Source organism: Bolinopsis microptera, chromosome 5, assembly GCF_026151205.1.
Source record: "Bolinopsis microptera isolate Bmic1 chromosome 5, MBARI_Bmic_1.0, whole genome shotgun sequence".
NCBI classification, from domain to species: domain Eukaryota; kingdom Metazoa; phylum Ctenophora; class Tentaculata; order Lobata; family Bolinopsidae; genus Bolinopsis; species Bolinopsis microptera.
In genome coordinates, this window is record NC_087076.1 from 4670294 (window position 1) to 4685505 (window position 15212).

The window sequence follows — 15212 nt, forward strand, 5'->3', positions numbered from 1 at the left end:
ACATTATACATACACGCTCGGTTAATTATGTCACACATTTAAAAAATGTATGAAGAATGTAAATGTTTAGGACATCCTGACAAGGAATGCCGAGTAGTCTAGCATTATTTTATAACCTGGATGTGTTGTCAGCATATTATCTCATAATTGTTGTAAGCAAATAAAAACACATATTTTTGTATGATATATCTCAGCATGTGCTATTATTGAGCAAATATTAGTATACCTACTTTTAATTTCCACCACAATACTTTCTTAGCAGACCTTAAGAGAATAACAAGGTTTGGTCTAACTCTAAGTCGTGTTTCCATTATTTCACTATGGAACTTACGCTGTCTTCAAAGATCAGAAAAAAGCACCAAATTCAGAATACCACTCTCCTCATCAAGTTATTCAGTTATACACATAATATGTAACTGTATTTGTAAGCTTCTTCGTTAACAAAAGTTTTTTATTCAGAGAAAATATTGCATTAAATTCAGAATTTATAGGGTCCAAGGTCGCAGTACTCAAACTGCTTGACTCCCTCATCCTGCCAGTTGTGTCCTATGGAATAGAAGTCTGGATCAGCAGTAGCTCAGGAATAAAGGCGTTTGCCAGTACAACCGACAATCCGATGCAATCCCTACTGGCAGGCATCGCAGCTGACCCATTCGAAAGAATGCATCTCACCATCCTTAAATGGACTCTTGGAGTTGGCAAATCTACATCCAACGCAGCTGTTTGGGGCGACTGCGGAAGAACCCCTATTGTAGTTCAATATGTCAAACAAGTCACTGATTTCCATAATCGACTTGCAAGACTTAACCTAGAAGACTCGCCAGCGCTGGCCAGGCACGCATTTGTTGAGCAGAAGAAACTTGACCTAGGATGGTTCAGAGCACTAGAATCAATGCTAATGATACTCGACGAGAACAAACTAGAAAATCAACTTTACAACCCATTGCTATGTCAAGAAAGGGCACACAATCGATTTAATAAAATATGGGAAACAGAAAGACAAAGCAATAAGAAGCTTACTTTCTACAACAAAGTTAAAGAGGCTTTCAAAGCGGAGCCGTACCTCACTCTACCGTCGAGAACTGGAAGCAACTTCGTGGCTAGGATCCGAATGAGTGGGCATAAGCTTAACATAGAAACAGGAAGATATGGGAGGCGATCTGGTAGTCGTCATTATAGAATCTGTGAATTCTGCAGCGAGAAGCCCGTAATGGAGCTCCTCCTTAACCTTCCAGGTGTCGACCCGATCATGGAAGATGAAGAACACTTCCTTAGAACATGTCCCAGGTACCATTCCAGTAGGACTAACATGAAGGAGCCCACAAAGTCCTTGCTATTTCATGACATGAAGAGCCTCTTTCTCCCGGAACACATAGTGGAATTCACCAAGTTCGTCGCTCAGCTATGCAGAACACGATTCCCTGTGAAGAAGAAACACAAACACTAGTGCCACAGTACGAGACATCACCCTTCCGCCGCATCACCTTCATCTGCACTCTACATTTGCACTCCACTCCAACACAATCACATCGTCGACTACACAATCACACATCAAGCATCTTTATTTTTCACATTTCACTTTGTTGTTGGTTTCCCGCTAGGGTTTGCGTGCTTTTCTCGCTCTTTTTGGTAGCTCCTATTTTGATCGATTTGCACTCGCCTCTGGCTTGTAGAGTGACACCACGACATTTTGGTAATGGTTTTCTCTCCCATTTGGATTACGGATTTTGGATTTATTTTAGCAACGCCGATCTAACGTTATTATACTGTAATATATAGATCAATCTTTGTAAACCTTGTAAACCTTGTAAACCTTGTAAACCTAGGGTCGCAGAGGCCTTTTGGCGAGGTATGTTAAATGTTAATGTATTGTTTTATTGTCTAAATTTGTCTTGCTGGAATGTTTCAAAGCCGATACACCTACTCTAATTCGACACTTAGCCCCTAGTTCGACTCGTACTCTAGTTTGACAAACCCTAATATTCGACTCTGTCGAACTAGACTTTAAAAGTACGCTACCTGGACTATAGTTCGACACGTACCAAAGTTCGACAGGGTGATTTCTGGCGAACTTTATTATTTGTCGAACTATAGAGTATGTGAATCGCAAAGCCGTCAAAACCTCAATCCTCTTACTGAAGTTGCTAATTCTACCCTTTACGGTGTACACACTAACTTAATCAGTTGATCGGCGCTAATTATTAATGCAATTCTTGTTAATAATGATATTTCGTCTTTTCTATTCGCTACTTTGCCTTATCAGTTGTAGATAACTAGTTAATGTGAACATTGCATTTAATTTGAGCCTACCCAAACGTATCTACAATGTTCAGAAGCTGAGATAACAATATATGAATAAAACACAAATGGGCGTGGCCCAAAGGGCGATTTTCCCAGTCTAAATTTCCGGGCATTTGCTTCTAAAAACCTTTGAGAGGCCCTAAAATAATTATCTGCCCTCTACTATAAAATGCAGGTCAATGTGCATTGTGCATAAATAACCAGACTATTAACAAAATTTTCCTACTAGACTGAATTTCGATGTTTTGTTTGATATATTACTCAGCTTATCAGGATTCAGGAGAATTGAGAAATGAAACATACGGTTATTTCTATATATTTATTAGGTTTGTTAATGTTTGTAACTTTTAACCCCGAGTGTAACAATGAATATTTTATTCTAATTATATATATGTAGTCACCCTTGACTCAAGGGTGACTATATATATATAATTAGAATAAAATATTCATTGTTACACTCGGGGTTAAAAATTACATACATTAACAAACCTAATAAATATATAGAAAGCACGTCTGTAAATACTAAATAACCGTATGTTTTCATCACTCAAGGGCCTTGAGTCATGCTCATTAAGTCATCGCATAGTCTCTCTACTTTTAGTGAAGTTCAAAATTTATTTTGCTAGGATAATTATAAAGTCTTCCTTTGTTCAGCCTTTTAAAGTCCAGTACGCCTCCCTTATATTATATAGATCACTGTCAGAGTAAGGCTTACTAATCCTCATTGTTACATTCCCTCGATAGTTGTAGAGCTTATTACTTATACTTCTTTGGATTCATTATATTTATAGTCAATCCCTCCCAAACATGCATGATTTATTTGAGAATCATACTAACTATAAATAATACTTTCTCTTAGCTGAAGAGGCATGTTATTCTAAAGCTTCTGAAACAGTTTCCTTTCCAATTATTTCCTATCAATTATGTGTTTATGGAACACACTCCAGTATAAATTATGTACACATGCACAATGGACATGCCTGGTGCGTAAAAATTATCAAATCCCGGTGGAACTAATTTTATGCCAAATGTCATGACACACCCTAGTTTAACGGTACCAATATTTTACTTCAAGAGTGACAATCAAATACAGAATACTCATGGATACAAAATATGGCTGACATGATCAGACCTGAATGAGTGAATGCTGGATTCCCAGTGAACACGACTAATAACATGGCTGAATGCTCGTACTCTATTGAATATAATCCAAATATAGCTCTTTTCCGGGTAGATGTCCACTGCCCGTATCTAATCAACTCGGACGGCCGAATCCTTAGACTTCCCCCAACTTTACAGTGAGTGTAACTTATATACGAATATGTAACATAGTCAGTATCACTTGTTACGTTGCTCTCGGATTCGTGATCATGGCAGGATTATAGTTAACGTCATCCAGCCTTCATGTCTGATGTGTTGCGACATCCGTTTGTTACAGTACGATCGGCCATGATTATGGACCGGCCTATTTGCATGTTTTCGAAATAATTGTTATCGATATTATACGGTAATCATTGTAAACGAGATTACTCTCTGTTATTTCTGTTTTATTTTTAAGATATCAAAGCTGTTATGTTGGCAAAATAACATCAACACCCGCGATTTCTTTCCAATTTCATAAGAATTCTAAGAATTTCGGTTGATAACCGAATATTTGTTGATAGCCAGTCGTTCTTTCAAAGAATGAGCCCTGGCTATCAACGAATATTACTTAGCCAAGATTTACAGCCGGGTAAGTCTTCAAATCCTTGCTAGTTTTTACCCCGCAGCAACATACGGTGATTTAGACTCTCAGATCGACTGAGCTTTGTTTATTAAGTAAACTTAATTTTCTGCAGCTGTAAGCTGTTCTCCGCTGTTAGTCCACTGGTAGATTACTTCGTTAAATTTCTAATTAGTATTTCCGATCCCGCTATTAGTAGGTAATATTCAGCTGTACTTGTTAATACTGATCGTGAAATTTCACCCTTTCTGATCTCCTGTTTCATCTGAGTCTCACTCTAAGCAGCTAAGAAATGACGTGTATAACAAGTCCCAAACCTCATGTAAAGTTTAGAGAGTGATAATGTTAGAAGGTATAGGGTGATCATAAGTTTGTATTGTATTTGTATAGTTTTAGAATGTACATAAAATTCAATTAGGAATGTAGATAGTTCTGAAGCCTGAAAATATCTTGTATTTAGACATTTTAGTAGAACTAAAAGGCTTCCTAGAGTAAAACATCAAGCCCCATATTTAATATTAGTTTCATCCCGTACGATCCACACAGTTAAAGGACCAGTTAACTGAAAAAAAAGTTATCCTCATATTTTGACAGATTGTGACAAATAGCAAACTGAGCAACGAGTCGAAATTCCTAAATCTCTAACTGCTCTCTAACGCGTGTAATTAGCGTTTGTATTATTTTGGCGATGACGTCATAAAGTCCCTTGCGCGCACAGAGCAGCTCGTGAGACTGTATTTTACAGGTAAAAATGGACATAATACAATGTTTCTCCTCCAAATAACTCGAAAAGTAAGTGTTTTAGGGTACATGTTGCTTCATAAGTTGTATATAAACATGGCCATTCTGCACAATTTGCACTCATTCAAAAATCTGTAGGGCCTTCATAGCCCAATTTACGAGATACCCATATTTTTGCATGATTTCTGGAACCGGAAATCAGTTTTTCGCCAATAACTGAAAAAGTAAGCACTTTAAGGCATCTGTTTCTTCGTAAGTCATATATTAATATGCTAATTGCGGTTCTTTTGCACCCTGTCTAAAGACTCTATCACGATCCTATCGAAAATGGGCTCAGCACCACGCCCAAAATGGTTTTTGGCGAATTTCTCGAAAAGTAAGGATTTTAGGCCATGTGTTGCTCAATAACTCCTATATAAACTTGCATATGCGGCTTCGTTTAAGCCTATTTTGAAGTCTCCACGACCTTCAGAAGCAAAGGGTCGGTTACGTTATTGGGTCAATATCGGCGTGGTCAATATGTCTCCAACCGAAAATCCTTTATTCGTACTTTTGGGAAGGTCTTTGCAAAATTTCGTGAGTATACGAAAATTTGCAGGTTCAATTCCATAAATGTCCATAAATGACTGGACTACACAAGTTTAGAGTTAACTTTAGAGAAACTCATAAATCATTATTATCTAAAATTATGCTGTCAGTGTCCATGATCAACCTATGGCTACAATGTTTTACGTGAAAATTGAAATGTAAAAATCAGGAGTAATATAAAAAGTGTATTTTTAGATTAAAGTGCTATCTCATAGTTTAAGAATTGTATAGATTAACGTTTGTCGTTTAGCCATCTAAGAATCGATCGTGCCGTAATATATATGGCCAACGAATAATAGGGTCTTGCAAATTCTATAGTTGTTGAGTGGGTCGATTGACTGAACACGTTTGCACTAATTGGTATTTAATTTTATGATCATACAAGTAGGACGATAACTAGGTAAGTCAAATTCAAAACACTCCACACACTGTACACTCCGATCAGTATTTAGTAGACCGGGTATTTTTCGGTTCCCACGGCACCGTTCTGATAGGAGCTACTTCTACTAATGGTCCCATGGGAACGGCCGTAAAATAGCCAGACTTCTTGTCTCCTGTACTGTCTGGCACGTGTGGATTAAAGTAAGAGATTTCGCTATGCTAAAAATATAATTGCTCTCGGAACTATGTCTTTTACAGCGAACCATTCGACTGCTCGCATTCTTCCGAACAACTGTAATATTATATTACAGAGTTACACTCTGATCAGCTATATTTAATATATAGCACATTATTTTGTGTATTAGTTTCATGTACTGGGGAAAAATAATCGGTACAGTCTCCCTTCGTTTGTAATGAAGCAATGAAAACAATCCAAAATTATCACATATGACATAACTTGTAATAGCAGAAACTTTCTAACCGTACATTCACCCGCCACTGTTCAAGAACTTATGTCACTGTTTAAAATCCTGACGTGAGCACTGTACATCCAATCAGCTATTCATATAGTTAGGGTGATAGCCAAAACTATAAGGATTTTGTAGAACTAGGGAAATAGTCATAACTCTAAAATTTGAGTGAGTTACACGTGTTTTATTGACGATGATAAACATTTGTGCATTGTATTACGCTATGCAAGCGCGCACTGAGGGACTTTATGACGTCACGCGGCCACAGCTTATTATTGCAATAACACGCGTTACACGTACGCTAGAGAGTTAGTTCTTTCGGCGATACGATTCTTTACCAGTTTGTCACAGCTGATTTAAATCTTAGCCAAATTGGAGACTACAAATTTTTCAGTTAACTGGTCCTTTAACGAATATTTGAGTTGGTCAAAATTCGATATGTTAATTGTGTAGGTATGTAGGACGTGATGAAAATGCGGCACTTTACTGCCCACCTCAATCCGACTGACCAGGCAAACTGGGCTACAAGTATGAACTTCTAATAAAAATAGCAAGCCGAATCGCCAAGTGCCAATGGCAATGATCCTAGAGCCAGGCTTTATATCAACATGTAGCTTTCATGTTACTAAAAAATCTTGGCTACACTAAGTAGCGAATAGCGATGTGGCAGCCGGCAGGAATGCAAGTTCCAGTAACACTACAGTGAGTTGCCGCCCGACTATGAGCAAGTTACTCAACTGAACGACCAAAATGTGTCACTTTTAATTGCATTACAGTGATGATGGATAGAATCTCATGTGCTTTACGCGAACTCAGTGCGCGCACTTTTGTAGTTGCTAATCTCCTAAATATCCTGCTCTCTCTCTCTCTCTCTCTCTCTCTCCCTGCCATTACCTATCATCTCATATAACCTCTGTTTCTCGTTCTACTTAGCACTTTGATAAAGTCACGTACCAGGCCGGTCAATATCTGAATATATTGTCAGTATTGTGAAATGGGGTGACTCGTTCTGATAATGTTAATTTTGCTTATCAGTTTTCTGTTTCCTCTCCCAACCAACTTTAGAGCCCGAACTGAACGTCATGGTCAACTCTGAAGTGCTAATTTATAGACATCAGCTCACAAATTGGCACTTTTTATTCGTTCCCAGCTGTAGCAAGTTCTATCACTGTCAATGGGTTTGCACTCAATTAGATAGTATTAGTAGATACTACTACTACTATACCAACTACAGATTACTTTAACAGTTAAGCTGAACTCCGTGATAACATAATCCTGATTTAGACTCAGCCAGGGTGCCCTGTCAACATTTAAACATTAAATATGCTACCAAACACCCATGTGAATAATGCAGTGCGATAGTCACGAAGTCGTTTAGTTAATAAAATCAACTCAAATAAGGTAATGTGTTATACGCATAATATGTTATACAGGCGGGAAGATTCCTGTCTTTCCGTTTAGATGTTAATAAAGCTGGACACAGTTACTAGCGGCAAACCTGTTATTTTGCCACATATAATAACGTATATAATAAACAGTAACAGTATAGTGATACTTCACTTAGTTTGTGTTTAAATATATCCTGTATTATATTTGTATGGGTTAGTTTTGTTGCTTTTTTGCAGCCGTGCCCCGTTTGTTTAACCTTTGTCTGTGTCAGAAAAGAAACAGTAGTCGGGGGATTACAATGTGAGACTGTTAATTTTATTTTAATTTGTTCTTTTTTATAAAGCTTCGTTTGTTAAACTTACAGGCAATGCTTTCGACAGAAAACTATGAGTTTGGCTGTTAACATGATCCCCTGAGTTTTCATAAATTGGGCGTGATAATTATAAAGGTGTTACATGTTAGGAACTCCGTCATGCGAATCTATATTTATCTAACATAGCCGGGTTATGGTCTTCAAAACTCATCGCTTGATTCACTACCCTGGGCGGGTAGTAACTTCTTGCTAGTACCTTCTCTTTTTCAAACACATGCAGAATAGTATGCACTTTTAGTTTTTGAACGTTTTGACTTTAAAACTGAGTTTAATTTGGGAAATTCATATGGTTAACACAGGTGAAAAGCTGATTCTGTTAATTTTTGGTTCTTGACTAATTGAATCTATCATTCAATCAAGCAAGTTTAAACATCTCCGTTAAAGCTGGTGCATTCCTCGGTATTATATTTAAACAAGCTAGCACCATGCAAATTAAACAAACCCATTGAAATATAATTCCTTAATTCTGCGGAGCTGAAACCAAAGAACCGGCTCTCTGGCCGTCTCAGAACGAGCAGGTTCCGCGTGTAGAGTGGGTATATGCGGGTCAGGTAGGAGGTTTCTGCACATCTCCAAACATCAACACATTTCAGGAAGCTATTGTAGACTACATTCTCAGTGGTGGAGGATATTTCGAGTCTGGCTTGATTTGACCGTGCTTTTTTGTTGTTTAGAGTTTTGTTAGGCCGGATTTTGTTTTATACTTTTAGCGTTCTGTAAAACTCTGATTTGTAGGGGGCCTTTTGGGGAAATAATAACCCTGGTACATGATGGTAACCGGTAAATTTTACTGTTTATTTACACTGAATTATTAAGTAAATAAGGACTTTCAGGGGATCTGAGAAATGCCCGAAATACTTTTTTTCTGTACATAGTAATTTGTAGCTGTTGGAGTTAGGTTTTTAGTAGACTGTCGACACCATCAGAAATGAATTGAATTTAGGTCAGATGGTGTCGACAACCAACTAAAAAACATTTAGTGCTAGTGTTGACTGAAACGCTGTACGATACTCTCACAGCGTTTAACCCAACTTGATTTAGCTTGTCAGGGTTACATTTTTTTAAATTAATATTTTTACGATTATACTTTTTAAGGTTTTGAAGTTTTGAAGATTCTACAATTACTTTACATGAAATATATTTGGGTGATGAATTATTAAATTTGGTCTCACTTAAACCACTTTGAGAAATATCCTGAAATTAGTGCTACTTGAAACACAAGGAAAAATCTTTAAAAGTTATTCCAGCAGCAAGATATCGATGACTGACGTACTAGAGCTGGAGGTTGAGGACCTGGATGATGAAGAATGTGGTACTTATAACAAATTAGAGTAATAATAGCATGGTTTTGAGTGCACGATCAAATAAAATACCGATAACAATTTGAACTTGTTGACCAAGAAGTAATTGATTGATTGATTGTTAATTGGAATATGAGCTTGAGTAAGATGTGATGTGAGTATGGATTGGTTCTGAGTTGTGACGATTGAATAAATGATGAGAGTGACATGACTAAATTGTAAGCAAGTAAGTAAGAACAGACACAAGGGGGAAGTCAGGGTCGATAGTTGGTTTACCACATATGAGCTCATGGTATGAGGTATTGTGAGGGGGTAGTAAATAAGAATCTGTGGTCTAGCATGAAGACACGATATTAAGATGGGTGTGCTTAGAAGTGTGTAAGAATGCTTGCCAAGAGGAATGTCATGAAATATTTGTGTCGAAGGAACATTTAAGATCCAGTGACAAAGAGGAGAAACGTAACATAAACTTAACCGAGTGGTGCTGAATGATAATACCTAACATCCAAGTCGCCGGAAACATAAAGTTACGATAACGTACGATGTAACGCAGACTCAGAGCATGTAACATTTTGGTAACATTCACTATCCTGCTGTAACTGCTGGTTCACCCGCACAGTGCACACAGCATACAGCATACAGCAGTAACAACGGGATATGGTGATGGAGGACCAAAACGTCTTATTATCTATGCATGAGCTAATAAAGCTGGTGTGATAATGGATTGAATTGAGAAAGAATGTGAATTAATATTATAAACGATCGAAATAGTCAATTGAAAGTGAGCTTGTGAATACTGGACATGATATAAAGTGACCAATGATTGAAGACTGAAGTGCTTATGAACTTTGAAGTGTTGTGATATTATTATTGCTTATTAATAAATCTGATCACTAGAGGGGATTTGAATCATATTTTTCTGACACATGACTGATTCCATTGTCACATGTCAAAACAAATATGGTGCATCTCTCCACCAGTATCCATATTTTGAACAAATGATAATTGATTATAGTGAATAAGAATGGCATGGTGAGTGAATTGTTATAATGAACATGTAATGTTGATTATGTTATGTTCATATATTATGTACATATTATGTATAATGTATGTGTGTTATGTATGTGTACTGTGTAGATCCTAATATTAGTGTTACTTAAAAACACAAGGAAATATCTTTAAAAGTAACCCGTGCAGCAAGTAAGATGGCTGACGTACAAGAACTAGAGGTTGAGGAGATAGATCTGGACGATGAAGACTTCAGTTGTGAGGTACACGATGATGACGAGCCAGAAACAGCCGAATCAGAGGTAAGAAATATTTTAGTAGTAATGATAATTTTTAACCGTTAATCGGGTTTTACTTTTTATCACTTCATTTCAAATTTTTAAAGATTTTATTATTTGTGATCATTTTTAAATGTGGCCTGATTTCGTTTTCAATTCGGTATCGGAATGGTTTATTCTGTTTGAACATAATTTGACCAAAACCCATAATTGGGTAGAGTGGACCGCTGCCAGTGTCTCTCTTTCCCAAACAAAAGTAAATGATATTAATTTGAATTACCGTCTGCAAATGCAAAATGATACCGAGAATGAAATCGGTCGCTTGCTTTTCCTATTCATTCACGGCTTACGAATTGTATAAATAAGTTTCGATTAATTGCATCAATCACATGCTGTAAAAATCTATTTTGGTTGCTTTCGGGTCGATACCTAGTATTTCGGGATAATATAAGGGCGGTATAGTTAGTGTCCAATTAGCTGATGTTTATTGAATCGTTATTGCCGAGTACAGCTGCCTTCGGATAGTTTCTCTTAATCTATTACAATTGTAATTGTAAATGAATGGGAAAAGCGAGCGACCGATTTCATTCTCGGTATCATTTTGCATTTGCAGACGGTAATTCAAATTAATATCATTTACTTTTGTTTGGGAAAGAGAGACACTGGCAGCGGTCCACTCTACCCAATTATGGGTTTTGGTCAAATATCATCTCTTTTTGATTAATGTCAGGGTAATGGGACTCCGACTACTGCGGAAATACCTTAGTATTGCTGTATAACTACTACAGAAGTAATCCCGATAACACTCGACCTCTGCCTGATCCAGAGGATGTCACCATTTTACCTTCACACAGACATCGAATGCTGTATGAAGATGACGATCAGACCTCGTTAATGTCAGGGTACTTTACAAAGTCGAAATATAAAGTGATAACTTCATTAAATAATAAGGAGGTAATTTCAACGATTTCGAAATTTTACCTTTGAAAACATTTCCTTGTGTTTAGATAAGCATATCTGTCGATCACTGACTGAATATGCCACTATATACTCATTTAAATTGGCATTAAATTCAAATATAATGCCATTGAACTGTCGTGGGAAAGCAGAATCTAATCGACATCACGAATGAGCAAAATTCTCACCTTTCGCACGTGCAAACTTTGAGCGGACGTTGCGTGCACATTAAATATTGGATCGGGCCGTAAATTTTTGCATATTAGTATTTTATATATAGTTTGATGGACATACAAAGTTTCAAAAGATTTCAATGAGAACTTACATTACAGCGGGACTCCAAAGTTGATAAAAATCGTGAAAATAACAATTTTCAGTGATTTTAGCAATTTTCAATCAATTTGGGCGTGTCCCCACGTGTGCAACTTTTCAATTTTCAACTTTTAAATTAGCCTATTGCACAATATAGACCTATAAAAAGCAGAACTGAGCTCCACAACCTAGCGGTGGCCCAACACCAGAGAATACCAAATCACTAAATATCGTGTAAATATTTTGCGCAAATTTCTTAAAAACCTCCACATTACCACATAACTATTTATTAATCCTGTCATTTTTGACATTGAATTAGAATGTTTTGAACTTAAAATATGCCTGTTGAACTACTTTCGGTGAGTCTTAATGCCTGAAAAACAGTAAAGGGGTATAATAGTTATAGTATAGGAGGTTAATAGTATAGTGTAAGTGAGTATAATGGCGGCGGTCGTGCTTGCCAGCACTGTGACATTATTTTGTTATTTTGTCAAAAGTATACGTATATTGGTTTCCTCAACCCAATTATAAATATTTCCCGGAAGGGGGAGTACCAGTTTGCTCATAGTAACCTAACGTTACTCACAGTGAGATAACCGCTATGTCCGTACATTCTTTGCTACATTGTAGTTGTTTATATTTAAAAAGATGTCGCTACTTTGTGAATCTTTGTTTGTTGTAGCAAATTAGTTGCCCGACAATAGCTGATCTTAGCTGCTCCGCTATCCATTTAAGCACTAAAGCAGCATTTAAATATTTTACACCCGATTTTTATGGATCTTAGAAAATTTAAAGTTAGTATTTAATAAATGGTGATCTGGAATCAAAAAAGTGATTTGTTTCGTGTTATTCCGTATTCTGTATTGTTCATTCCGTTATTAATATATATATTATGGAGTGCAGCTATATTTGGCACATCGTTTTTCACTCAAGCCCAAAATACATTGTTGTACATTGTGTATTTGTACTCAAACAGAGGCTAGCAGATCAAAGAACTCTTTTAAGCTATCGCCGACGATAAAGTGTGAAAGTGTAACATAACTTGCAACAGTTTGCCATAGAATTATCGAAGTTTAAATGACAGCGGCTCAGTTCCTAATAGGCTGTGACTCCCCTGCTGCTGTTGTGCGACCTCAAACTCATATCCAGCTGTATCAGAGGCTTAGAGAAAGTTCTCAAGCTGGAGAAAGTTCTCAAGCGTATGTGATCATGTTGTTTTAGCAAGAGTACGTGACTTCAACGAGTTTCTCTCCTGCTGACTGCTGAGATCCCAGCACTACAAAGCAGCGCCAGTCACTAAAACACTCACTAACTCCTCCACCTCACAGGTCGATATGTGTGGTATGTGCGAAGCTATCATTGACGGCCAGTACCTCACCGCTTTGGACAACAAGTTTCACCCTGAGTGCTTCGTGTGCGTCAACTGCAAGAACAAGGTCGCGCCTGGACAAGACTTCTTCGAAAGGTACAGACTAGGGTTTCCTTTAATCTTCAGTTACATAATCCACTATTCATCTGCACCATTTTAAACTGAGTTTGAAAGAATGAAAAGCCGTTTTGAAAAAACACTCAAATTTGTATACTAGGTATTTTTCGGGGCATGATTAATGATTATCTAAAGCAATACAAATATGCTCTACACATACAATCATGAATCAGTATATCTGTAATAGGATCATTTACTACACATCACTTATATTATAACCAGTAATGCACCTCGTGTCCTGTGCCGGCCACTTAACAGCTGTAGCTGCTAGAATGTTAACCATCAGATTCTCAGTCTGTCAGGTCAATATTTTGTGAGAATATTAAAAGATTTAGAGGATGGTCGCCCGTCTGGGGACTAATGATGTTACTAACCGCCATTACGGCATCTTTTTATAATGTTGTGGAGGTAATCCAGGACAACTGGCGAGGAAAACCTTATTTTTCTTTTAAAATATAACGACTCTGGTCGAAATTACTGTGACAAAATAACGTCAACTCTCCGCCAGTCAGCTCCGTCATTCTTCATAATATCTGAGCAACACCCCTAAGACCCTGTAAGTGTAATTCACCTTCAAGAAGCCCACCTATACGACAACAATAACACCTTTATGAAAATACCATCTTGATAATTAGTTCCATAAGTTAGAGAATTATACAGCGTACAGTCTGTAAATATAATTACTGGATGTTTGTAAACAAAATCACCAACTAACACTAACTCGCACAATTATAAGAACACCTTTGCAATTAGTTCTATAAGACCATACACTAAATTTGCTGGATGTCATTACTTATTAACCGTTATGACAAGCGCTAAGTCATACATTCCTATCATTGCATTGTACAGCCAGAGGACACATGTGATCCATATTGGTATTTTTATAAAATATAAGAAGATGGAGTACATAATACGGTTTCTAAACGATCTAAACATCATACATCAGCAAGCAGGCCTCTAAATATCATACATCAGCAAGCTGGCCTCTTAATCTTGAGCTTTCAGTGCAGTTATGATAATAACTCTCTTGCAATTTAAGGCTTCTTGCGGCTGCACTATAGTTCTGGAGGTGTCCAGGCACGTGTCAAGTGACAAACATGACTACAGACTACAGACCAACTATTAACACTAAATCGTACAGGAACGAAAAGCCACTGTGTGTAGATTGCCACTATCTGCTGTACGGCTACAAGTGTAAAGTGTGTAAGGAGTTCATCAAGGGACAACGACTCTGCTGGGGAGACGATGCTTTCCATTTCCAGGTGAGCAGTTGGACAATTTGTCACAATAATAATAATTTTTCACATACTTTGTTACATAGTATGTGTTCGTTTAAAAGGTATATTTAATATTGAATTTGCGTCTGAGACTTATTGATTCCAATTATCACTAAGAGCTGTCAATACTTAGTTTTTCTTGTTCTTAGCCAGGCCGACACATGAAACTGGTAAACACCGGAAACTGATACAGTAATATTTCAGTGCGTGAAATGTACCGGGTGCGCCAAGACCCTGTGCGAAACAGACGACCTGAAGGTGGTCAACAAGAAGGACTTCATCCATGTAAAGTGCTGTTAGGAACTAACTTTGTAGTGAGGTGGAGACAAGGTTTACACGATAGATCGTGAACAATAAGAACACGGTAGATCGTGTCGAGTGTGAATGCGGTGGACTGTGTACTGTGTTGGTTTTGTGTGGTATTTTTTTGCTATGACGTTGCCAAAAAATGTATAGGCTCCCAAAAATTTTTATTTATTTTGACGGAAGTTGATGGAAAAATTTCGAGGTTTAAATGTATGGATTTCGTTACAATATGAACAATGATGATTTATTATAAATTTGTACATTTTTTTTTCATTTCTTTACAAGTCTTATAATTTCCAAGGAAATAAATGGCTGTATCAT

At 37.2% G+C, this 15212-nt stretch overlaps 1 protein-coding gene across 2 annotated transcripts in view; it reads left to right on the plus strand.

The window, feature by feature from the left end:
• LOC134815750 (four and a half LIM domains protein 5-like) overlaps positions 1-15200 on the plus strand; it is a 40168-nt gene extending 24968 nt beyond the window's left edge. Inside the window, exons 1-5 of one of the 2 annotated variants that reach the window (XM_063824326.1) lie at positions 9187-9278; positions 10465-10577; positions 13151-13287; positions 14450-14570; positions 14790-15200. In XM_063824326.1, coding sequence (XP_063680396.1) covers positions 9227-9278; positions 10465-10577; positions 13151-13287; positions 14450-14570; positions 14790-14885 — 519 coding nt within the window. In that variant the 5' untranslated portion in view covers positions 9187-9226 and the 3' untranslated portion in view covers positions 14886-15200. Of the gene's footprint in view, positions 1-9186; positions 9279-10462; positions 10578-13150; positions 13288-14449; positions 14571-14789 lie in introns of those variants that run through there. The other variant, XM_063824327.1, reaches the window with a different exon arrangement.
• The last annotated feature ends 12 nt before the right edge of the window (positions 15201-15212 follow it).